Source organism: Drosophila bipectinata, chromosome 3R (genome assembly GCF_030179905.1).
Source record: "Drosophila bipectinata strain 14024-0381.07 chromosome 3R, DbipHiC1v2, whole genome shotgun sequence".
Taxonomy (NCBI): domain Eukaryota; kingdom Metazoa; phylum Arthropoda; class Insecta; order Diptera; family Drosophilidae; genus Drosophila; species Drosophila bipectinata.
The window spans coordinates 20,984,167-21,007,125 of NC_091739.1; the positions used below are offsets into that span (position 1 = coordinate 20,984,167).

General features: G+C 43.4%; 2 protein-coding genes and 1 long non-coding RNA gene across 6 annotated transcripts; 2 read left to right on the forward strand and 1 right to left on the reverse strand.

The window, feature by feature from the left end:
• Positions 1-222: 222 nt before the first annotated feature.
• On the reverse strand, positions 223-17,588 carry SIFaR (SIFamide receptor). Of its 3 annotated transcripts, none has more exons than XM_017235769.3 (6): positions 17,436-17,588; positions 14,865-15,887; positions 14,717-14,783; positions 7,897-7,996; positions 3,663-4,301; positions 223-3,408 (listed from the first exon to the last, which is right to left on the reverse strand). In XM_017235769.3, exons 2-6 carry the CDS (start codon positions 15,684-15,686, stop codon positions 2,691-2,693), a joined length of 2,346 nt encoding a protein of 781 aa, XP_017091258.2. In that variant the 5' UTR covers positions 15,687-15,887; positions 17,436-17,588; the 3' UTR covers positions 223-2,690. The 3 variants fall into 3 exon arrangements, with proteins under 3 accessions (XP_017091258.2, XP_017091260.2, XP_017091259.2); XM_017235771.3 differs by having other exon boundaries at positions 17,395-17,588; XM_017235770.3 differs by lacking the exon at positions 17,436-17,588 and having other exon boundaries at positions 14,865-16,731.
• On the forward strand, positions 7,116-7,792 carry LOC108121576 (uncharacterized). The gene is made up of 3 exons (XM_017235781.3): positions 7,116-7,179; positions 7,364-7,497; positions 7,573-7,792. The coding sequence occupies exons 1-3, from the start codon at positions 7,168-7,170 to the stop codon at positions 7,712-7,714; spliced, it is 288 nt and encodes a 95-aa protein (XP_017091270.1). The 5' UTR covers positions 7,116-7,167; the 3' UTR covers positions 7,715-7,792.
• Positions 17,589-20,110: 2,522 nt separating the features above from the next.
• On the forward strand, positions 20,111-22,055 carry LOC138926547 (uncharacterized). Of its 2 annotated transcripts, none has more exons than XR_011443100.1 (2): positions 20,111-20,642; positions 21,284-22,055. It is a non-coding gene; the product is annotated as an uncharacterized lncRNA (long non-coding RNA). The 2 variants fall into 2 exon arrangements; XR_011443101.1 differs by having other exon boundaries at positions 20,111-20,591.
• The last annotated feature ends 904 nt before the right edge of the window (positions 22,056-22,959 follow it).

A 22,959-nucleotide genomic window follows, 5' to 3' on the forward strand; every position in this document is an offset into this window, starting at 1 on the left:
CTCTGGTCGTAAATAATGAACTGCCAATGCGATCAAGATCATAGTTGCTGCCTTAATCGATTACATACTACACTTTATAATAAAAACGACCTTAAATATATTAAATCATTATACTTGTATACGAAATGGCAGAACTATTCAAAGTCGTATATCGATAACTAACAACCGCTAAATTTAAACACCCAAAAACTACAAATTTGGTTTATTAGTTATTTATTTATTATTTCTGCTAACATGCATGTATTCTTGGTGTTATTTGTATGCGATAAATATACATATATGTATAGATAAACACATATATATTTACATATATAGATATTGTGTTTCCGTTAATGTCATGTTTTTGTTTTTGTTTAACTGGTTAACTTCCGATTTGTTTTTTATAATGCGTTTTCGGCATCGGTAAATAACGAACTTAATGCACATGTAATTATGTGTGTATGTGGGTATGCACTACGTTTTAAAACTTTAAAACCTAAAGTTCAATTTGCTTTATTTGATAAATATTACTTGTTGTTTTGATCCTCCGACTGCTCGTTACTTTCTAGTTCGTCTTAAAGGGGAATCGAAAGCGGGAAAGGACATTTCTATTGGGCGCTTTTACATACTTGCAGCATAAAATGTGTACTCGTATTTGGTATCTTTACTAGACGTTGTTGTTCTGGTTGCTCGACTTGTTTTCTGGCATATGAGTTAGCTTAAGCCTATATAAATATATGTATGTTATGTATATTTGAAATATATTATTGATATTCCTCATTGTAGATTCTTGTCTTGCCACTAAGCACTGGAGTTCTGAACAGGCCGATTTAGATCCTGGGAATGGGCTTAAAGCTCCCCCAAGTTCTGAAAGGAGACTAAGGGTTACGGCTAAAATGAAACATGGAGCCGATTTCGAGGACATCCATGCGAGACAAAACTCTACAAATCAGCGTCTAATGTCATCGAAGTATATAAAGTTATACATATAACATATGTTCCATACTTGATATATTCTGTATACATATAAATATTTACTTGTTCGTTACTTGACATTTATAAAATTTTGGCTAACAATAAAATTGCATAGTTAATCTTTATGTTTAGTTTCATAGTTTTACCATTGATTTCTCCTCCTGATTCGCCTCCTATTCTCCTTGATCCATCATCCATACGTTTACTTCATATAGTTTAAAGTTCATTGGTGTTTAGTGTTTAACGAATTTGAGTTCGATTATTGTTTGCTTCTTTGTTAGTTTGTAGTGATACGTTTAGTGCGAAATCTTTGACTGCTTTGTGCTCACATTACTCCTCTTCCTCCACCTAATCCTAATCCTATGTCCCTATATCCCTATTCTACGCCATTCCATCGTTCCCAGCCCTCGCTTAGCATTAGCATGGTCAAAAGTGCTGCCTTGTGCGCGTTCGATGCCTACACTACCACTGGCCATCGCTATCGGGATAGCTATCGACTATCGATCGACAATCGTCCATTGTATTGCATTGACCAGGCCATTTCCGCTGCTGTGCCATTTCCGCTGCCGCTGTCGCTGCCGCAACTCGGTTGTGTAAAATTCTAATAAAATTGATTATTGTTGTTTGATAGATACGCGGCGTACGAGCAGACATACGCTTGTATTGCATATTGCTTATTCCAAAATCAATATAAATATATATGTATAAATTGTAAGAATTTCCATACAAAAATTTAGTAGGTACGTTACTTTAGACCTCGGTGTTATCTCATTTTGTTTTGTTTCGTTTCCTCAACTATATGATACTGGACTTGCCCGTTTCACTCAATTTTTGACCATCGTACAAAAAGTTTAGCAAAGCTATTTTTAAACCCACCGCCTCCCACGACTTCCCATTCCATCTTCATCTTCGATATAGCAAATTGCGAGTACAAACAATCTTAAAACTGCGTAACGGTACATATATATTTTATATATAGGTATTATATAGCCATAGCCAAGGAGTAGTTTATATCTTGTGTAGTACCTCTGAAACACGTATAAAACATCTATTAACTATTAGGTCTGTGGGGCGTGTCTATGTGGTTTTGTGTTGTGTGGTGTGGGTAGTCCTGTTTCCCGTGTCCTTCTATGGCGTGTCTCTTTCTAGCTAAGCGATCTCTGATTATATATACCCACCCCATTTGGTCCAACCCGATGTCTATCCCAACTGGCACTGTCCCAACGACGATGACATGACGGATATGTGCGGCACTGTCTGAAGTTCTTAACCCACCAGCACTGCCGACTTGTATCACAATCGTAGGCCTATCACTCTCCCTTCATTTACGATCCTTTTTCTGTCTAGCCACTATAGAAATATATAATATATATGCACTTTTTTATGGTTCGGTAAGATTTTTTGGTATCGTTGCTGTTTTGTATGTTTTGGAATGGTTTGATTTTTAGATCGATTACATTTTTAAGGGGTTATGCATTCAAGGGGTTTTAGGTCATAAGCTTTAAAATAATTCATGAAATATATATGCCAATTTATCTTCCTAGTACAAAGAAAGGATGTCTAATAATCCTTCTGGGTATGAAAGTTTCATTTTTAAAAACAGAAACATAAACATATATTTATACCCCTAAGAATGCATGCCCTATCTATTACATTATCTTTGGATAGTTTTCGAAAATCAAACCATTTCTTAGTAGATCCTTCATTCAGGAGAATATTTATCAACCCATGGTTGTCTACTCGTATAAATCCGCATTCCTGCGGGGGGAAGCCGAAGCTCCGTAGCTGAGCTGCGAGTCCGTCTTCTTCAGAATGGAGACGTGGTGGGTGGGGGCGTCACCTGTCCGGTTGGCAATTAGCGAGTCCTGTTTGTGGAGGAGTCCACGTCGCTGGTCGGCGAAGGAAATTACCGAATCCTGTTTCACCAGTTGGTGGCGTCGTGGCTCCGGTCGCTGATCAACAAACGAGATAACCGAGTCCTGCTTCACGAATTTCTGCCGCTTGTCGAGCAAGGAGCTTGGCGTAGCTCCAGGTCGCCGGGACTCAATCGAGATGCTGTCCCTGTCCGTCACTGAATCATTCAGGCTGTGGCCCGCCGCTCGTCGAGCCTCCATATAGGATACAATTGAATCCTGCTTGGAGAGGGACACCTTGGAGCCATTGCTATCCTGCTGACAAAGGGGCCGTCGGATTCCAGAAGCATCGCTGCACGAACTCTCCTGCTTAATGAGGAACTGACGGGATCCGTGAGAGTCCTGCTTGAGTAGCATCTGCTGCGACAGGTTACTGTCCTGTTTGAGCATCATGTTGTGCCGTCGCAGCGAGTTGTGTTCGTAGATGTAGGACACTGCGTTGCCCTTGCTGCCAGGACTCTTTCGAGAACTGTTCTGGTGGTAGTGCGATGACTTGCGGGTGCTGGTGGTGCTGGAGGCGATGGCCACGTTGTCGTAGTACCTAAAAAATGGTAGACATAAAAAATTAGGTTCACGTAGTAAAAACATATCACAAGAAGGATATTCTGTACTAAACAGGACTTTTAGGTTTAAAGTCATTTGAAAATAAGCTGCATTTTGCTTTAAAATTCTTGACTTTCTACTTGGATAAGGACAAAAAAAATTAATTCAATGGGACAAGTATTTTTCAATCGATTCGAGAATCCAATTAAGCTTCTATTGTCTTGTCCGAACTCTGAAAAGTCCCTCACTCACCTGAGGCGTCCGCAGCAACTGCGAGACTTAATAATGGCCGCGAATCCTCGGCGGTACTTCTTGTTCACCGAGTACAAAATAGGGTTGATGCAGCTGTTGGAGGAACCGAGCCACTGGGCCAGCGGCATCACCTTTTTAAGAATCTCAAACTCCTCCTGCGATATGTCCGAGCCGAACTTAATACGCGCAAAGATGACGTAGAGTGGCAGCCAGGAAAGGACGAAGAGGATTACCACGGCCACGAGCATTTTGATAACTTTCACCTTGCTCTTCTGCTGCATTCGGTCCATCTGGGCGTCCTTCGACTCGCCGGGAATGGATCTCGTGGAGACCTTGATCCAGATGAGCACGTAGCAGAGCGTGATCAGCGACATAGGCAGGAGATAGCAGGCCACCAGGTGGGCCAGCAGGAAGTACAGGTTGCCGTCGGTGCCGGGTGGCCAGACCTCCTGGCAGAGGTACTGCGGCTGCGAGTAGGCCGATACGAGGGCGTCCGAGAAGACCTCCTCGGCGGGCACCAGGTCGAAGAAGAGCAGCCAAGGTATGGTGGTCACCAGCGCGATTACCCATATGCCGATTATCATGATGCGAGCACGTCGCTTTGTCATCTGCTTCAGGGGCCACCAGATGGCAATGAACCTGCAATGGTGGGAATGGAACAAAGGGTGTTTACCAAATTGTCGGTTGAAGGGAGTTCAGTTTGAGGAGCTCCAGATGCCGCTGACGGCGCTGAGCCGTCAAGGATAATGGCAATCATCAAGCTGTCGTGGCGACGATGACGACACCGTTTCAGCCGGCAGGAGACAGGAGACAGGAGCTCTCGACATGCAAATAGTACGAGTAGCATCTTCGCTGATTAATTTGCACACGCAGGATGCCGCCAGTCGACAGTCCTTTAAGCCTTTTTCTGCTGAGTGTTCGCTTTCCAATCTCGTCTATTGAACTCACCAGCTCACTCCCATTCTGTTCCTATCCCCACCCAAAAAACGTAGAATACCACCGGAGGGGAGCAGGAGTACCATTTTTTATTCTGCTTGCCATAATGAATTGTAATTTGAATAAGAGCTGAGGAGCAAAGGAGCTCTCCTAGGTGGGGGCTGGATGGAGGGTGGAGCCATCAACGAGTTCAGCATTTTTCATTTGGCTTAGTGCAGCCGGCTGATTGTGGCGCCCGCTGAATGGTCATAGACAAGTCTTGCTCTGGGGCGTCTGCTCCTGTCCTGTCCTGGTCTGGCCGGGCCTGGCCTGTCCAAAAAAGCATGTAATTACGTGCATTGTGCTCGTATTTTGGTCTTTTCGAGCGACTTGGGTCGTCGCCTGTGTCTGTCCGCCACAACATTGGGCAGATAACACAGCGGTAATTCCATTAGAGGGCATCCACAACTGAATCTCGTTTCTCCCAACTAAAAATAGCCAGCAGAACAAAGTGCTGCCGAGACCCTCATCTCGCAATAATGCGGGAGATGGGGCGAAACAAAGCTGTCCGCAGAACCAATATCAAATTGTCATAACGTTTATTTATATCAGCCGAGCAATTGCATTAACATAATTTGCCCATGCGGTATTCAATGCTCATAAATCAGGCGAGAGCTTAATTGAGTTCTTTGGGATAAGCTCGGTATTCTGTGTTCTGTATTCGAAAAAATTAATTTCAAGAATTGATGACATACAATTGAATGCGAAAAGTGGATAAAGCATATTTTCTGAGTCACTAATTGAACTATGATTTACTCAAGCTATCTGTTATGTCCTTAAATGCTTTAAATTCTTAACCAATTCAAACAATTAGTATCTTAAATTATGGTCGTTATACCCTTAATTTGGCTATTAAGGGAGACGTTTGTATTCGAAAAGGAAACGTTTTCAATTGTGCTTTATTGTGGCAATTAAGGAGAATTAATGAAGCTATTGTTGTTAAATATTCGCAGCAATTATTACGTAATTGAAACTCATTTACTTTGTCGAGATTGGTAAATCATTGAAAATATGATGATTTTAATTCCAACGCAGGATGAATGACTGTTTCGGAGTGGTTCTATATTCATATACACACGTTTACAGCTTTCAAGGAGCAGAAAATTTAATAATTGGCCTGACAATGGCACCTTTTTCCCGCTGCTCCTTCTAGGTTTTATGACACTTGCCGAGTTCCTTCTGCGGTTACCCATACGCACTGTTGACATTTACGAAGCCCACGAACGAAGTCACAAAACCTCAATGCCAGCGCCATAAAGCCACAACTATGTTTTTACGCCAGTTCGCTGATATATGTATGGATTTTATGATTATACATAAGAATTCTGGCTACAAGACGACACTAATTAAATAGCTTTGGCATAAGTATAACCATAGAATAAGAATAAGCGAGTGATAAGCTTAATCACGGAGGAGACTTAGTTGCCCAGCATCCGGAATCCCGATTCACCGAAGTCCTGGCATTCAGCCCTTAAGCCCGCTTCTAAGACAACGAGTAGCGATTTAAGTTTCATGTTACAGATAATAAATCTTAAATTTCTATTCGGTTTACGAGTGCTCGTAAAAATACAAAGCAACAGCGGGTGCTGGCAAACAACTGGATAAACAGGCATTGGTGGACTCGAACTCTGTCCAGGACCTGGGCTAGGATTTAGATGGTAGATGGGCGATGTGGCAAGGGGCGATGATGAGGCAATGGACTTGACCGTGGGCGGGCTCCGTCATGGGAGTATGCGGCTGACCAAACGATCAAATGATGTACTACATTATGTGACTGCTGTTGGCGTCTCTGTGGCCGCTGGCTGAAAAATGACACTGGCAGAAATAGAAACAGTCAGTGCCAGTAGCTAAGACTCCTCCTCTGATAACGCCCAGAAATTGATATAAATGGAAGTGCTCATAAAGCGACGGACACTTGGCAACTCGCATTGTCCTTGGGGTTATGACTGGCACACGTCAAAACGTTTTAGTGGCACTTGATAAATCAGTTGCCCGCGACATTTCCAACTTTATGGCCACCAAGAGCATCCCACATTATCGGTTTCTTTATGTATTTATGCTTTATGCTGCAGGAAGCAGAAGGACTGCTAACTTCGACTTTGATTTCTGGCGGTCAACTTGACGATTTAATGGATAACAAGGCAAATTAGCAAACAACATTCTAAGGCCTATTTAAAATTCAGAAAACGCGAGAAACATGAAATTGATTGTATGCGGCGCCAAATACGTACAAGGCAAGCGAACATATGATGAACTTGATCTTGAGACAACTGCTCCACTGGCTCTCCTACCGCCTTATGCTGTCTAATGTTTTTTCTATATCGTACTGCCTGCATGGCTGCCTTATGTCTGATTCTCGATCTGACCAGTTTTCCTAGCTGCTTGCATTGAGCCGCGTTCACTTTCGGCTCACTGGCCGGCTTAAATCCCCTATAAAAGCGCCAGTCTGGGCCCAGTTTGTCATCAGTTGACAATTACCAGTCATTAGCTTAGCTTTTTAACCAGCTTCCCGCCAAAAACCACCAACAAAATGTTCAAAGTTGTGAGTAAACTAAATCTTAAAATTAGTATCAAAAATAAAAGGCTTTAAGGTTTCGTAAAGTTCAGAAATCTAACATTTTAAGTAGAATAAATCTAAAGTAATTTGTTTTTTGTGTTCCTGTCACATGCCACCTCCTGCGGTTACCATCAAATCCCGCTAATCCGCGAACTTTGATCCTCTGCAGCTGTTCGTGCTAGCCGCCTTCGCCGCCGCCCAGGCTTACGCCTATCCCGGAGTGGTAGCCGTGGCCCCCGTGGTGGCGCACCCCGCCGTGGTGCACACTCCCATCATCCATCATGGCGCCCACTCGGTGCACTCGTAAGCCATTCATTCTCAATCTGCTTATCGCACTCGATTCACCACTTAACCCCTTATTTTTCTCGTCCCCAACAGCCACGTTGTGCATCATCCGGCAGCCGTCAAGGTCGTCACCCCTATTGTCCACCGTCCCGTGGTGGCAGTGCATGCCGTCAAGCCGATTGTGCCTTTGGTTCCAGTGCATCATGCTGCCCCAGCTGTGGTTGTGCATCATTAACCGGACTAGCCGCCGCACTGCTTTTCCCAACCCCAGTCCCCATCCCGATCCCTATCCAATCCAATTCCCAGTACCAGCCAGTACCCGACATGACCCCGACCTCGACCCCCATCCCGAAACCGATCCCACAATAAAAGTTCATAGACATGTAATTGGAGCGAGTGTTTTGTTTTTAAACTCACCTGTCCAGGGAAACGGCAATTAGGCTGTAGACGGAGGCCGCCACGGAGACACCCTGTATGTAGGGCACAAACTTGCACATCAGCCATCCGAGCATCCAGGCTGGTCATTGGTTTGATGAGTTGAGGGGCAGAGTTATAGGAGAAAGCAAGAGGGAAAGAGAAATTGGTAAATATTGGCCATAAACAATGCAAAAATTATGCTGAGTAACTTTCGGTCAGAAGGTCCACGTTGTGCTAGTCGTACACTCGAAAAAAGTTAGTCATTCAATTGATTTTTTCAAGAAAATGGTGAAAAGAAGTATTCTCTTATATCTTTTGAGATTAAATGATTTTTAGAAAAGCCGTATAATGAAAAACAATGATTAAACAATTGAACTTTAAAGTTGAAATTCGGTGGCGTATACTTAATGTTTTCATTGAAAAAAAAGGAACCTATCTCCCAGTGCAGTAGTTCTTCTAGTCACGGCCAGTTGGGTTCGAGTTGTTTTTAGGACCTGGTTAACGTTCAATGCTTCTTGTCAGCAACGTCCCAGCCGCCACGTCCCTGCCGTTGTTTGCTGACTGAGATTTATGTGCTGCATATCATTCATAATTTGGTGACAAGTCTCAGATTGCGCTCCCAGCCCAGCCACTGGGCACAGGGATCTTGGTGGAAGCCTAGGGGGAACGTATTGTTTGGCCAGACCAGGACCAAGACCACGACCAAAACCAAGACCAAGGCGAAGACCAGGGCAGACCGCAGTTGCCTAAGTTAATTTGTATTCCTTTTATTCCATTTGATGGAAGATGGAAGACACGGGCCGTAATTGCGCCAGCATAGCTCCTCGCATAGTTGTGCGTTATGAATTTTATGCTGGGAGAAATAACTCACTCAGACACAAAAGGTTATAAAACACATATGGCCGGAGGGCTGGGGACGGAGACTAGCCTCCGGCTGGCGAAGGCGGCTCGAACTTCCAAGACAAGGTTGATGACAGCCGAACCATCAACGCCCGGGGCATGACATATCGAATGGCAATTAAACAAGTACAGCTCGTACGTCACATCATTAGCACCAGGGCAGGGGGCTCGCGAAGTTCAATGTGCTGCGAAGGAGGTGCCAGCGTCTTGGACTCCGACTTCGCCTCCTCCTCTCCGCCGGGCTTCTAATTTCCTGTCTCGTTCGCCTGTCTTATCTCGATTTGTTGTCGCTTTTTATTATGCATACGCAGCCCAATAAAAGCTAACTTTAATATGATTTGGCACATAAAAATATAAATATTATTTGAGCTTGGTGCAAGTGAACTCTTTGGACAGGTTCTGGCCAGGATCATGGGTGTTTGTGTGTGGTCTGTGCGTGGGCAGGACACCAGACAGACAAACAATCAACTGTGTGTACACAGGACCTTACGCGAGGAGACAGCAGCTCAGATGGGTTTTTCGATTTTATTCCTTCGGTTTGAAATGTCAGGAGGGCTGGAGCAGGCAGACCTGCAAGTGCAACAGACTGAAACCGAACCAAAAGCCATTAATGCGAGTGTATCTGGCTACTTATTTCATATTATGCTGATAAGGGTGAACTTTGATATATGACTTTGTCTAGGACTTCAAGTGGATTAAAAACGAATTTAAATTCAAATTCCGTTCCGAGATGCTTCATCACTTCCCCACAAGAGAAATACAGCTCTAATTCGGTGAACTTATTTTTTTAAGACAAATATTTGTTCGACTCTTCTTCGGCAAATAAACTATCTAATTGGGTATGCACTTCCATTCCGAGGAGCGAACGTGACTTATGCTGTTTGTCTGGGATTAAAGTTTGCACCAATGCACTCAAAGGAGCCAACTGTCTGAGCCAAGTTTATATTATGCTAAGCTCAACGGGGTAAAGTGGTTTTTCAGAAGACACAAGTCAACAATAGTTGTGGGGGCGGTTGACTCTAAGTTAAGCCAAAAAGAGGGTTTTAAAATAACTCCCCTAAGATGGAAACCCTCTGAAAACATAACTTCTCTGAGGTTACCTTAACTGTTAAGTTTAATAAAAAGTGGGTTTACGTTTTTCACCAACAAGCCAAATATGGAAAAGCTTATTGATCCAGATGTAATTCATTTTTTTCTTGAAATTTATAAAAAGGCTTGGCATTTAATATGCCACAAAAAAAGATTAAAGGTTTATTTGTTTTAACATTAAAATAACAAAGTTTCAAGGTAAAGGTGAAAGGTTCGGGGCGATGCACTCCCTTAGCTATTTTTAGAAAAACATGACTGAAACAAAAAAATAATAATTAGCTTCTTCAGAAGTACATAATCAACAAAAATCCAATAACTGACTGGTCTTCTTAGAGTCTAGAATCCATAATGTGTTGTGTAAACATAATTGCAGGTACCGAAATAGCACTAATTGACTTGCGTGTCCTGACTGCGCGACCCTGGCAAACTCTTTCTGCTTTGTGGCATTACCAATTTGTGGCCACAAGTGAAACCAAATACTCGAACGTTGTTCTGGGTTTACTTGGCAAACATTCCAGCTTCTTGGTTTCCTAGCGTCAAGGTGGGATGAGTGCCTGACTTCGGGTTCGAGTGTGTTTTGACGTGGCAACATATGGCATACAGACGCCTCAATTTATAAGCGTAAGCTTGTGCTCAATTTTGATCAACTGCAGGAGATAACACCAATCGATTTACTGGCTTATCGGTGTAGCCTTCGATTGTGGGCTGAGCCCGGCTGAGAGCCCCCCACAAAATGTCAAGTGGGCTGGTTCTCTAAGCCTTTTATTTTTGCCCCAGGCACAGGACAGGGACTGGGCGTCCTGGGCAAACTTTTGTTTGTTCGTTCGGCAGGCAAAGTGGATTGGATTATTGTCGGCATTGTAAATTCGTTTCGGTGGCGGCATTGTCATGCACAGAGTTGGGTCGTAAAGTTAATGAAATAATCAGGCGTAACAAATTCGCCAAGGGTTTGGCGTGGGCGTGGACGTGGGTTGGGGATTCGATTGGATTGGAGGAGGAGGGAGCCGGTGGAGTGGCCATGGAAAAGGCATAACACTTCAGACAAATGCGTTATTGTTATGATTATCATCCAGGCGTCACGTCCTGCGGCGACTTCTGTGCCAGCTAGGCGGCAAATTGAATACCACAGACTTGCGCGAAGAAATGTCGGACTTGGCGAAGGGCGGGAGGGTACTGTGAGGTGAGATATGGTACTGCCAGTAGGATCCTGGAGCTGGGAGGCTCCAAGTTCGCCGCCGGCACGTAGCGACTAAATTAAAATACAATCGACAAGCAGAAAGTGCTGAAAAATGACTTCATCAGAGCCAGAAGCAGAGCAGAGTGCAAAGGGAGGTTTCGTATACGCCGCGTTGGCCCGGCACAAATCACGAGGCAATTCTAATCAGAAAAGCTGGCAACGTGACTCTGGATGCCCGATTTGAGACTTTCGATCCCCGGAATAACGGAAAACGTGTTACGGACTAGCATGGGCCGTAATGATAACGATTTCGCATTGATAACATGGCACAACAATGGCCATAAAGCGCCATTTGGAGCAATTGGTGTTGGGGCTGGCAAGGATAGCAAGGATATCCTTCGTCTCAAGGCGGCATCGTTGCTAGGAAATCAATTCATTTCGCATTTTATTGGATTTCGAAGCACACACATAAATAAGGGCCAGAGCCGCATTCCGAACCCAGACCCGCAAGAGCCACAAACCCAGCAGCACCACCACCCACTCTCCGTCAAACCAAAAGGCTACAAAAAACAAGAAAAAAAGAACACAGTACAGGCCCAACCCAGCTCAGGTACAAACACAACCACACACAAAAACACACACACGTGGGGAGTGAGGGTATAACCCTGACTATTAGGTTTGCCAAGCGAAATATTTAGGTCAATTCATCCAGCCGCAAAGAGCCTTGAATGCAAACAACCTTCCATTGCAATTCTGAGGCTTGAAGGTGTGCTTAGATAATGGCGCTGCCTGTGGCGATGGCCATTGCTCGCGTCGCTGCTAGCTGCGACTGCGGCAGCGACGACGGCACCAACGGCTACGGCTGCGGCGACAACGTCGAATTTGATTTCATATAAATTCAGTTTGAGGGCACAACATGGAGACCATCCCTTTGATATAAAAACTATCAGACAGCGAAGAGCCATGTTCGATTTTCAAATATGCCAGGCATTCCAACATCCCCCACATTCTCAAATTTGCAGAGAAAACTATTTCAACAAGTTATGCAAAATGTTTTTGAACTTATAGAGGATTTTTATGTTCATAAATTATGTATATTAAGGACTATAGATATTGGCTCTAATTTGAGGCACCTAAACGTAAGGTGAAAATATATAAAAATGTATATAAATTATATAAAATATATATCATTTTTAGCATCTTTATATTTTAAAAATATTTTTCAAATTATAAAAATTTGCTGATATTAAATATTATGTTTTCCGTGTACTGATTATTCCATTCTTTCTGGCTCGCTGAACTCGCTGCCTTCGATTTAAACTTCAGCAGCTTGTCGAAAGTGAATAGGAATGGAATGTGAATGGGGAAGAGGGGCTCTGTGGAGCTTGAGGGGAGGACACGGAGCCACCCAAATCACCTCCTACCAATGCCAGCAGAAGGGCTGCAATTTGTTGTGGCTGGCGTTTTTTCTTAGGCCTCCTCAGCAGCTGAGCCAGAGTCAAGACATGCCAGCGAAAAGCGATGGCGGCGAAAAGGGTTGGGGGCGAATGGGAGCGCAAAGCCACCCACCACCCCCAGTGACCCACTAAGAGTTGTCGGCCCCTTGGCATCGCCAGCCCTGCGCCTAGCTTGAATTTGTGAAATTAGGTCAGTTTTGTGTCGATGATCCTTTAGGCCACCCCGAAAGGCAGCAACAACTGCACACACACAGGCCCACACACTGAAAACCGAGAGTACGTAGAGAGTGAGAGCCTGGGAAGGGAGAGCCAGACAGAGAGAAAGAGAGTGCGCAGTGACACAGACACGGTGTCCCTACCAACACCTACACACAGCCCCACAATGCAGGCTGAGGTAAACTCATTCACTTTTTCGCCATTCGCTTCATTCGTTTCGTGCGATTTTCACTCGGTTGCCTTCGTTTACTACAGCCCCAACAGCACCCAAAACCCTTCAGCCCACCACAGTAAACCCATCCCGCCCACTTGTTTTGGGGCGCTGCCAAGGAAGGGAGGACAGCAGTGCTTATGAGCGCAGTGCCATGTACTGGAGTTAAGGAACACTGTGAAGTTTGTTTAATCAACTTGCATCTCTAATACTTTCAGCATTATTAATACAGTATATATTTGATTTTTCCAAAAAAAAAGGTATCTAAAATATAACAAAAGAGACCTTATTTAGGTGTATCCAATGCTATATGACTCTATGGAGCATTAAACTCCTTTAAGAATATACTTCCCTGGAGATTAGAGTTTGGAAAGCGGTTCAACCATTAAATTATTTTGTAAAATAAGCTCCATATTGACTTTATTATTTGTTAGCGATATTGTTGGTCTTATTAAATATCCCATCATATTTAAATATTTTCCGCAGTGTACGAATAATGCAACAAGAGAATGAGAGTTCTCACAGAACAGTGCCACTTAATTGGCAACACTTGGCCCGACCTGTGAGCCTACAAGCTGGCTTTGGGCCACCAGGCTCGGGTTTGGGGCTCCTGTAGCCATCACATCATGGCAAATTACAATGGAGGATGGCATGCTCCACAATCGGAATTTGATTTCCCAAGGATTTCGATCATTTTTCCATGTCGACGGCGATTTGCATAGACATTCGCTCACCTTCTCGCCCGCTTCTACGACTATAAATTTGGATGACAGGACACAAAGTCTAAGGATTGGAATTGTTCAGACTTGAGAGGGAGAGAGGCCAACAGACAGAGACAGATACATAGATGGATGGTTGGATAGGCATGTCAGGCAAAATTTATTTAAATTAAAGCATACAATTATGCGTAACCTCGTTTATCGGGTCGTTTGTGGGTCGTCGCTGGGATTTGGAATTGGCCTTTAATTAAATAGACACTCGTACCTTGGGAACTTGCGAATTGTCAATGCCAAGATGGTTTGGGGCTAGAGAAAAATTAATTTAATTGAGTGGGAATCTTGGCTGCGAGTATAAGCAGTTGTCACTTGGATACCGTGTTCACCCCTTTCAATAATTAAGTGGAATTTCTGGTATCTGTCACTTTATGGATTTATGTGTTTCCTTTATTTTTTCAAGACAAGAGCTCTTAAAACTCCTGTCTTAGCTCGACATTCACCAGAAGACTATCACCAGAATTCAAAGACTAAGCATGTGCTCTGACATTTAGTGTCCATTTTATGCAAGGCACTAAAGGCACCCATTGCTGTAATTTCGATGAGACCGAGTCGGAATTGGGAGAAAACGGAAGGAGTCTGGCAGTATGCATAGAGTTTTAACTGATATATAACCCGGTATAAGAATGCGGCGGTCTTAAAGTTTTTCCTCTTAGAAAAACGAAAGCAAAAAGTAAGTACTTCAGCTTGGACATTTATACCCACATTAGACTTAATGACGCGCCCATTACACTTCTGTTCGAGCGTATGTATCTGCGAAATTACGCATACGCAGCGTAAACACGCAGAAGCAACAAATTTTGGCCAAGTCATTTGGCAAGGCTTTATCTAAGCGGCGATTAATTGCAGGACATAAATCGGACTAATATGCACAGCCACACAAAAAAGAGCCTCAAGCATCACCCAACCATAGGTCCCAGGACCTTAATGGTCCCACACTCGGCCCTCGTGGCAAATAAATCTCGACGTCTTACTGATTTAAAGAGCTCATACTTACGCACAAAGATGTTGCTAATCAGAGTGGCTGGCAGGCAGAACACAATGACTAGGATGTCCGCTATGGCCTGGTGTCATAGTTGGCAGAGAAATGGAAATTTTATTTGAAATTAATGGGGTTCATCTGTATGATTTAGGGGTCCACCCACCAGATTCACAATGAAGTAGTTTGTCACCGTTCGCATGCGGGGTGCCCGCAGGACCACGGCAATCACGAAACTGTTGCCGACCAGGCCAACCAGGAACACCAGGATGTAGGCCACACAGTACACTATGGACATGGCCAGTGAGTGCCGGTAGAGAGGATCAAAGGTGAAGTCCACGCTTCCGTCCAGCTGCTCCCACCGCAGGACACTGTCGTTGTAGGATTTGGTGGCCGCTGCCGCCGAGATCAGGCTGGTGGTGGCGGGCGACATGTTCAGCAAGTTTGCATAATAGGTGGATGTGGTGGGATCGGCAACGGCCGTCCGAGATCCTCCGGCAGCTGCCGCTGCCACTGCCGCTGTGGCCGACGTCGTGGTGGCTCCCAACTTCGCCATCAGCGAGCTGGCCGCCGGCGCCACAGTGGCCGTAGCGGTGGTCAGGACAGTGCCTAGCAGAGTGTCCTTAATGGCTCCGTTACTCAGCTTAATGGCACTCGATGCGCTCGAGGTGCTATCTAAACTACTGCCACCACTACCAGCGGTTCCATTCTGGCTGCTGCTCAGCAATTCGTTGAAATTCAAGAGGTTCTGCAAATCGACGAAATTATGCGTGAAATTATTATAGTCCCCGGCCAAGGAGACTTCCTCCATGGTCTGATCCAGTCTGCCGAGGCCCGATGTGGCTGTTGGCGTTGCCGCTGTGGTTGCCAGGCTGGCTGGTGTGGCGGTTGGGCCTGGTGTTGCTGTTGTAAGTGTTGCTGCCGCAGTGTCGCCAGTGAGATGGCTTTTATGCTTGCGCTTGCGAATCCGCCCGCTGGCTGCCATCATCAGGCCGTCTTGATTAAACGGGCTGACACTTTTAGTGGCGCCTAGAGTCGCTATCTCCAATTCGAGTCTGGTTCGCCTCCCCAGTCGTCCCCAGTCGTTGCTTACAAAAAGTCTATAAAAATGGCATCGTCGCTTGGCATTTCGTTGGCGTTAAGAAACATTCGGTTGTTTTGTATGTAGGATATGCAGGAAGTTTCGTGGCTTCAGGATTAGAGAACAACTTTTAATTAACACTCACGCCCCACAATGTAATCTTCTCGCAGGATCTCTGCGTATCACTGTTTCCCCATCTGTGGGTGTGTGTGGGTAAGTATGCCCCGAAGTTGCACAACAAATGCAATTTCCACTAGCAGCTCACTGTCCCTCAAGGCTGAAAATCACCTAGCATAATTTGTTGCCGTTTCGGATGCGGATGCGAATCCGAATCCGAATGAAGTTCTGGGCACTGGGGTCGTTCGTCAGCTGGTTTGACGTTACCTTGGCTGGCATTACGAAAAAGTCGGCGGTCCAAGGACTCGTGTGCATATTTCAGATAAGGCCAAATGCTGGGCGGTACGGGTGTGGATAGCATTGAACGCCGAGCGGAGAGCGGAATGCTCAGGGACATGGTCACAGCCACGAAGAACACATGCGCGTCGCTAATTAATTTTAATGCCATTTCTCCCATTGTTTGGCCGCCGCTGTTTGCTGCTGTTTTTGGCACAATTGAAAAGCCAGCCACCGTGCACTTTGACCTCAAAAAAAGCGAAAAAAAAATGTAAGAAACCGTCGAACAAACATCGACAAAACGAGCAATTGAGCGACTCAATAGCAACGCATAAAAATTCCATTAAGTACAACTGCAAAGCACACGAAGCACTCTTCGATTGAGTGCCAAAAAATTGCCATTGAGGCATTGAAACAATTGCCACAGAGCCAAGTCGATTCGAGAATCTTTTGTGCGGTTCCATGGGAGTGTCTACATCAGACAAACTGGCGACTAAGGACCCCATGTCACACAATTCAGACTATCCATGCACAGGACGAAATTTTTTGAATTGGTATTGATAAGCCCACTTTAAATGGCCGTAATTTGGCCAAAAGAAGGAGTCTAAAAAGTTTTGGTTCTCTACTATCGAAAGATTAAGATTTGAAAGCTATAAATATAGGTTTTCTAATTTTAGCAAAAGCAATTTAAAATATATCTAAAAGATAAACTCGTTGAAGGCTTCTAACATTTGGAAAACGGCTTGTACTCCTTTCATTAAATTCATAAAAGTTTTAAACTAATTTGTACAAACATTCGAGAACATGTTTATGGATACTATTCAAAACTTTAAACTTTAAATTAATCCCATATTTGCTGTGTAGCTACACAGCTGGTGTGCCATGGCCATTGGGGCTCCATTTCGAGCGTGAAAGTGCTTGGGAACCTAATTGAGCTTACATGCCTGCTGGCCATCTGCAGGAGATGATGGTCCTGATAGTCTCTCGGACTTGGCCCATGGGCCCAATGGGGCGTATGACCAAGTGTCAACAGCAAGACACTGACAAATCAGTCGGAGGCGGTCGGAGTGGAACTAATTAAACTGTCAGGGATAAAAACTGCACTCCAGATGCAGCCAGAAAACTCCCACACACAACCCACAGATGCACAAACACTCCCCACTCATAAGGTAAACATAAACTGGGGAAAAAATCCGCAAAACATCCAAAAGGTTAACACTACGCGTGGTCGTTTCCGTGTTGCGGTATTGTTGTTTTTGTTACTATTGTTGTTGGCCAAATGAATGGCATTAATCCGCCCCTGGGGCGTCCGCGTTGTAAACGGATTCGCGTCTGAATGAGGACTGCTGCCATTGCGGCCACGGCAGCTCGTTTTTCAGGCTATCTGGCCATCCGCACGACAGACACGACCCGTTCCCGATAAGAGCCGACGGATCGGATACGACTGAATGTAGGTCCCTGTTGCCAAACCGCGCCCGCCGCAAGTCCTTGCTTCGGCAGTGCTCTTCGGCTTGGCATGGTTGGGTTTTTGGGCTCAATGTGGGCGGGTGGGCCACTCGGGTGGGCGGCAACGGTAGCTCGCTCAATCGTCCTTGTCGCCTATGTACTGGGCGCACTCGTGAACGCTGAACCAACGGCCCCCAAATGCAATGACAGAGCTCTCCTATATGTTTATACTTTTCCCCATTCCGTCCGGCCTCTCGGCCGTTTTCCCGTTTCGTCCTGTTACGGCCAGGCTTAGCGCACAACTTTGTAGGCTTAAAACTGAAGGACCACATTTGGCAATATCCAAGGTTGAGCAGCGTCGAAATGTCATGGCAAGCATGTGGGAGGCTGTGATCCCACAGCCGCCTACAGCCTCCTTCTCTCACTCCCACTCATACATACACTTACCCGCCCCCCATTCACACTTCCCGCCTGGGGCTTGAAACCCCAGCTAGAATCATATGCTCATTTTGATGCGGGCCCCTTTCATAAATACGTTTATTATGCCATTTGACTTTTGGGCCATTGTTTGTTGCGTGCCTGCCGCAGGAAATAAAACAGAAAACCGAAACACAAACGTAAACGTAAAGCAACAAGCCCCAATTGTTTGCCAGACATACACGAGCTCACACGGCGTATACGCAATTTCCGTGTTGCTTCCATTATGCTGCTGTGCCTCCTATTGTTATTCGTGTCAATTGCTGTCATTGTCGCTTTCACTTTTCTGTTTATGTTCATGTCGGGCTTCCTTCCAATGCAACTAAGTTTTTATTGTGGCGCTTCCTCGACGGCGAATAGAGCTCCTTCCGGCCCCACAGACATTTTTGGCTACCGGTTAAGCTGGGTCGGCAATTAAACCTCGGTCGGGCGAAGCAATAATCAAAAGTTTGGTCCATCACTTTGCATACTTTTTGTTTTTGAAGTTTAATGGCAGTTTTCAAGTTTCGCAACTCAGCTCGTTAGCATTTATTTGTACTCAAATTGGAGCATTCCACACTATTTGTCCAATGCTGTTGCTCAAGGATATTCCGGAACTCACTCAAGCCCATCACTCACTTCCCCTCTTGCTCTCTCTCTGTCTCTCCCTCTCTCTATGTCCTCTGCCTCTCACTGTGTCCTCTTAACCATCGGGAGGAGTTTGACCCACCCCTTGGGTCCTTCGATTTAACTGAGCACAGGATGCGCGTGCGTTTGCAACAGCTGGCTTTCCTGCTCAGCCAGTGGCCCAAAGGTTCAAAAACCTTGTGTTTGGTTCAGCACTCGCAAACATTTGGGCATCTGCCAACATACACTGAACCGATTCGGGGTGTTTTTCGTTGTAGTTAAAATGTGTAAATAGGGGTTGACCAAAACAGGTAGGTGAAGCATTGAAACCCAGATTAGGGTAGTCCAGGAATGTTTATAATCTTGGGTTTTAAGAGGTTTGAATAAATACTATGTACAAGGACGTTTCGTTAATTATCATAACCTTAGATCTTTAAAACCATTTTACAAGCAATTTTACAGAAAAAATATTTAATAATATATTTATGTTAAAGTAAAATAAAATTTATCTAATGCTTTCAAATAAAAGTATAACAAAAAGTAAATTTCTTGCGTATTTGACACTTTTAAATATGTGGCGCTCTTTACTACATAATACAGACGTGGTTGTTTTTGGTACCAGTTTTTTACGTGCCAACTGGACGTATACTTTACAAAATAAAACTAAATTCTATAATATAATGCTGCTTTCATAAGCTTCTTTTCTCTTGTTTTTAATTCATTTATTCCTTTTAATTATGTATAAGAAAATTAGGAAAAAGAATATAAGCATTGTACATAAACAAGTAGCGACAACCCTATGAATCAGTGGGGGCCAGTTGACGCACTCTGGAATTTTCCAACAGTTGGCTTCTCTTTCTAGAATCTTGATAGCCCCAAGTTACACTATTTAACAAGATAGTGAAATGCCCTTATAATAAAACTTTGTCCCTAATAGAAATATTTTAGATTATTTCTGTTATAATATAATGAAATGTTTTATTGAGAACAGCTATAAGGTATAATTAATAACGAAAATTTTCCAAATTACAAAGTTTATATTTTATTGTAGAAAACGTCGGTATTTAAGGAAGAAATTAGTCATTCTTTGAGCTACCTATGTTTAATTACAAACTATTGTATAAAACTATATATTCATGTACATTGCTGAATGAATTTACCTACATATATTTCAGTTTATTGTGAAACCAAAAACCATCTGCTTTCATCTGTTTTCCCTATTTTCCCATGATAAGAGGGTAGGTTTTGTTGGCCAGTGAGATCTCCACCGTTTTGAGAGCATGGGAAAAACGTCACGTAGCAGCCAAAGTATTGTGCACTCGCTCACCCCCGTTGATGTCAAATGTTCCGGAGACTGGCAGATGTTTCCCGAAGCAGGCGGGTAAACTCGCTTCAGGTATATATAGAGCTCGTTTTGCCACAGCACGTCACTCTCGAAAAATAAGTGTTCAAGTGCAGACGTAGTGTAGCTGAAAATAAGTCTAAATAGTACAAAAGTACAAATTTTCCATTCTTTCTGGCCAGTAAAAAGTTTTTAGTACCAAAAAATGTATCAAAAGTGTGATAATCGTGGTGCGGAAGCTGAGAAGCGGAAGCAGATTGGCACAGTGGCGGAGGGGCCCACGTAGTACTTCTCCACATTTGGGCAACGTTTGGAAACAAAGAAACCAGTCCCCAGTGGAAAAAATCAGGCGAATTAGTCATCGATTTTGCTCGTCAGCGTCGAGGAGTTTCACAATGTGAAAAAGGCAGTTTTGCAGTCTCTCGAGGTTGGCTAGGCAGATCCAGGATGTCCGGGACCACTACAATCTTCCCCCCCTAAGTCGTATGGCGATGGCCCTAACCTACAGTGTTCGAGGATTTGAAGTGTTGGGATAGGAAGGAAGCCAGGTACACACAGCAGCGAGTTCAGCGAGTTTTTTTCACTGCATCACTTAATTCGTAAGCACCCACTAACTTAAGACGTTTTTGTAGATTGTATGCAATGACCTCGTGGCCCAAATGGGTTTCTAAAACCTCGCCCAAGGTCTGAATACTTCTGCAGCAAATGTGAAAAGTTTGCCTGCAATTTCACCACGTTGCATAATACATGGGGTACTTTGAGCAGTATTCCCATTTCACATCGTCTAGAAATTTCTCGATTATTCACCCCCCGTAACGGGGCTTAAGCAATTGCTCTAAAAATAACCTTTACATCTGTACATTGTATGTACGTTCGCGTCACATCTCTCTCGCACTTGCGGGATGTAAAATACCTTTCACCTCGTATAATCCGACCCCCTACATGTGTGTGTATGTATTGTGATTTACAGCAACTGCGCAAAAATACAGTGCGCATGAGTTGCCTCGCCTTCAGATTTATTTTACTCTCTCCCGATCCAATGGAAATCTTTCCAGCCTGACGTCGCCTAATCAAGTCTCTGTCGCTTTTATTGGCATCTCCACTTAGCCATAAGTCTAGTAGCCGTCTTAACATTTACCTAGCTGTTAATTTTACTTGTAACCATCTCTATATGCAACTCTGCAATTTACCATTTACCACTTAACCAAGCAATATGTATTTCTTTCTCTAAACTTTATAGTTGGGCGTTGAATGTTGATACGCGAACGCGTACACGCGATCGATCCGCGATTACTCGATCTCAGTACCCTGCGCAAGCATGGCATATGGCAATATGGGTGCACTACAATGCACCCAGCCGGCAATGCAGCGTTTGGCGAAAGTTGTGCTCACGACCGTGACAGCGATATATATAGTGTACAAATATATTTCGATGGTCGTGGGTCGCATATCGGCCAGGGTCCCTCGATTAAGTGGGATTGATTGTGCGGATTGTGTTATATAGGAACACTGCTGTATCGACTTCTCTGCTCCACTAAGGGTGAACCGTAATGTCATCGATCGAGTACTAATAGCGGGCAGACAATCATATCTATATGATCCAACGACAATCGGTCTCGAACTTGGCAGCCTTTTGATCCTATTCAGTCACAGCGTCTCTGGAGTAGTCGCAACCGTCATAACCAAACTATCATTGTATTAGTTGGTTTCTATAAACTTATAAACTCTATTCTAATATTCTTTTGTAAAATGAAACATGGAATTTATTTCCACACCAAAAAAGTGTTCATATCTTAAAAGCAATTTTGTTTTGTTCTTTAATATTCTAAACTGTTTACAATTTTTTTTGGTTTTTTAAAATCTTAAGAAATGTACTTGTGTAAATTTGTTTAAACAAAGCAAAAAAAAAAATAATACCAAAAGAGCTTCTGAATAGAAAAAGCCACAGAAAAGTGAATAAAAAAAATTCAAAAAATTGAAACAAATAAATTTCGAAACATCTGCTCGTCAAATTTTTTTATTTCAAGCTCAGATTCGATTTCAGTTAGATCATCAATTTTTTAACAAGAGTTACCACATTAGCTCATGGAAGAAGATCCTTTATATGACCGAGTTTATGCATACACCTCAAATACATCGACGATCTCTATAAGAAAATGAATATTTCTACCAACGTCTACTTAACGAGGAAGGGCCTTTGATCTCAATCTCTATGCCGAATTATGAAAAGTTTGTATGGGATGATCCATTAAGAATTAATTTCTGCCAAAAAGTATGTATGTTTTTTATATTTAAATAACTTTTTTGAAAGAAAGGTTTCAAACACAAATCATATATATGAAAAGAAAATCAATATAAAGAAATAATGGTACCAAATATAACTACAAAATTCGAATAACAAGACCTCAAGATAAACTACCTATAACTACAAATCTAGTCTTAAGAATGGTAAATTATTAAAACAAAATATTAATTTCTCATCAAATGCTCTGGTTTCTTGAGACCTGAGTGAAACCTAGGTAGGTAGGTCTTACCCAAAAACAGTAACTTATTCTTCCATCACCTATTATAATGCCAACTTTAAATTCTTTACATATATTTTACATGTCTTTAGGTAGGGTATAATTAATCGGTATGGGTTTGGTATTCTACAAAATAAGTTTCTGAAAGATCGGTAGGATATAAATGTTGAACTTCTGCACTTATAAATGTCCCCAACGTATTCGTGTTCTATAAAATAATTTTCAAAAAAAATGGGTAGGATAACAATGGTGAAACTGCAATTACAAATGTCCACAACGTTTTTAGGTAGGCTTGAATTTAAACCACTACTTATAAGACGACGATGGTTAAATAGTATATGTATTTTGATATACCTACATACGTATGTAATTAGGTAGGATGGGAAACAAATAT

What these genes read in the sequence shown, in the direction of transcription:
- LOC108121576 (XM_017235781.3), top strand. An exon ending in GGCGCCCACTCGGTGCACTC is followed by an intron (nt 7,498 to 7,572) that starts GTAAGCCATTCA and finishes CGTCCCCAACAG; the next exon opens with CCACGTTGTGCATCATCCGG.
- SIFaR (XM_017235769.3), bottom strand. Translation starts at nt 15,686, where the DNA reads ATGATGGCAGCCAGCGGGCGGATTCGCAAGCGCAAGCATAAAAGCCAT. An exon ending in ACTACTTCATTGTGAATCTG is followed by an intron (nt 14,784 to 14,864) that starts GTGGGTGGACCC and finishes CTATGACACCAG; the next exon opens with GCCATAGCGGACATCCTAGT. An exon ending in GATTAGCAACATCTTTGTGC is followed by an intron (nt 7,997 to 14,716) that starts GTAAGTATGAGC and finishes ACCAATGACCAG; the next exon opens with CCTGGATGCTCGGATGGCTG.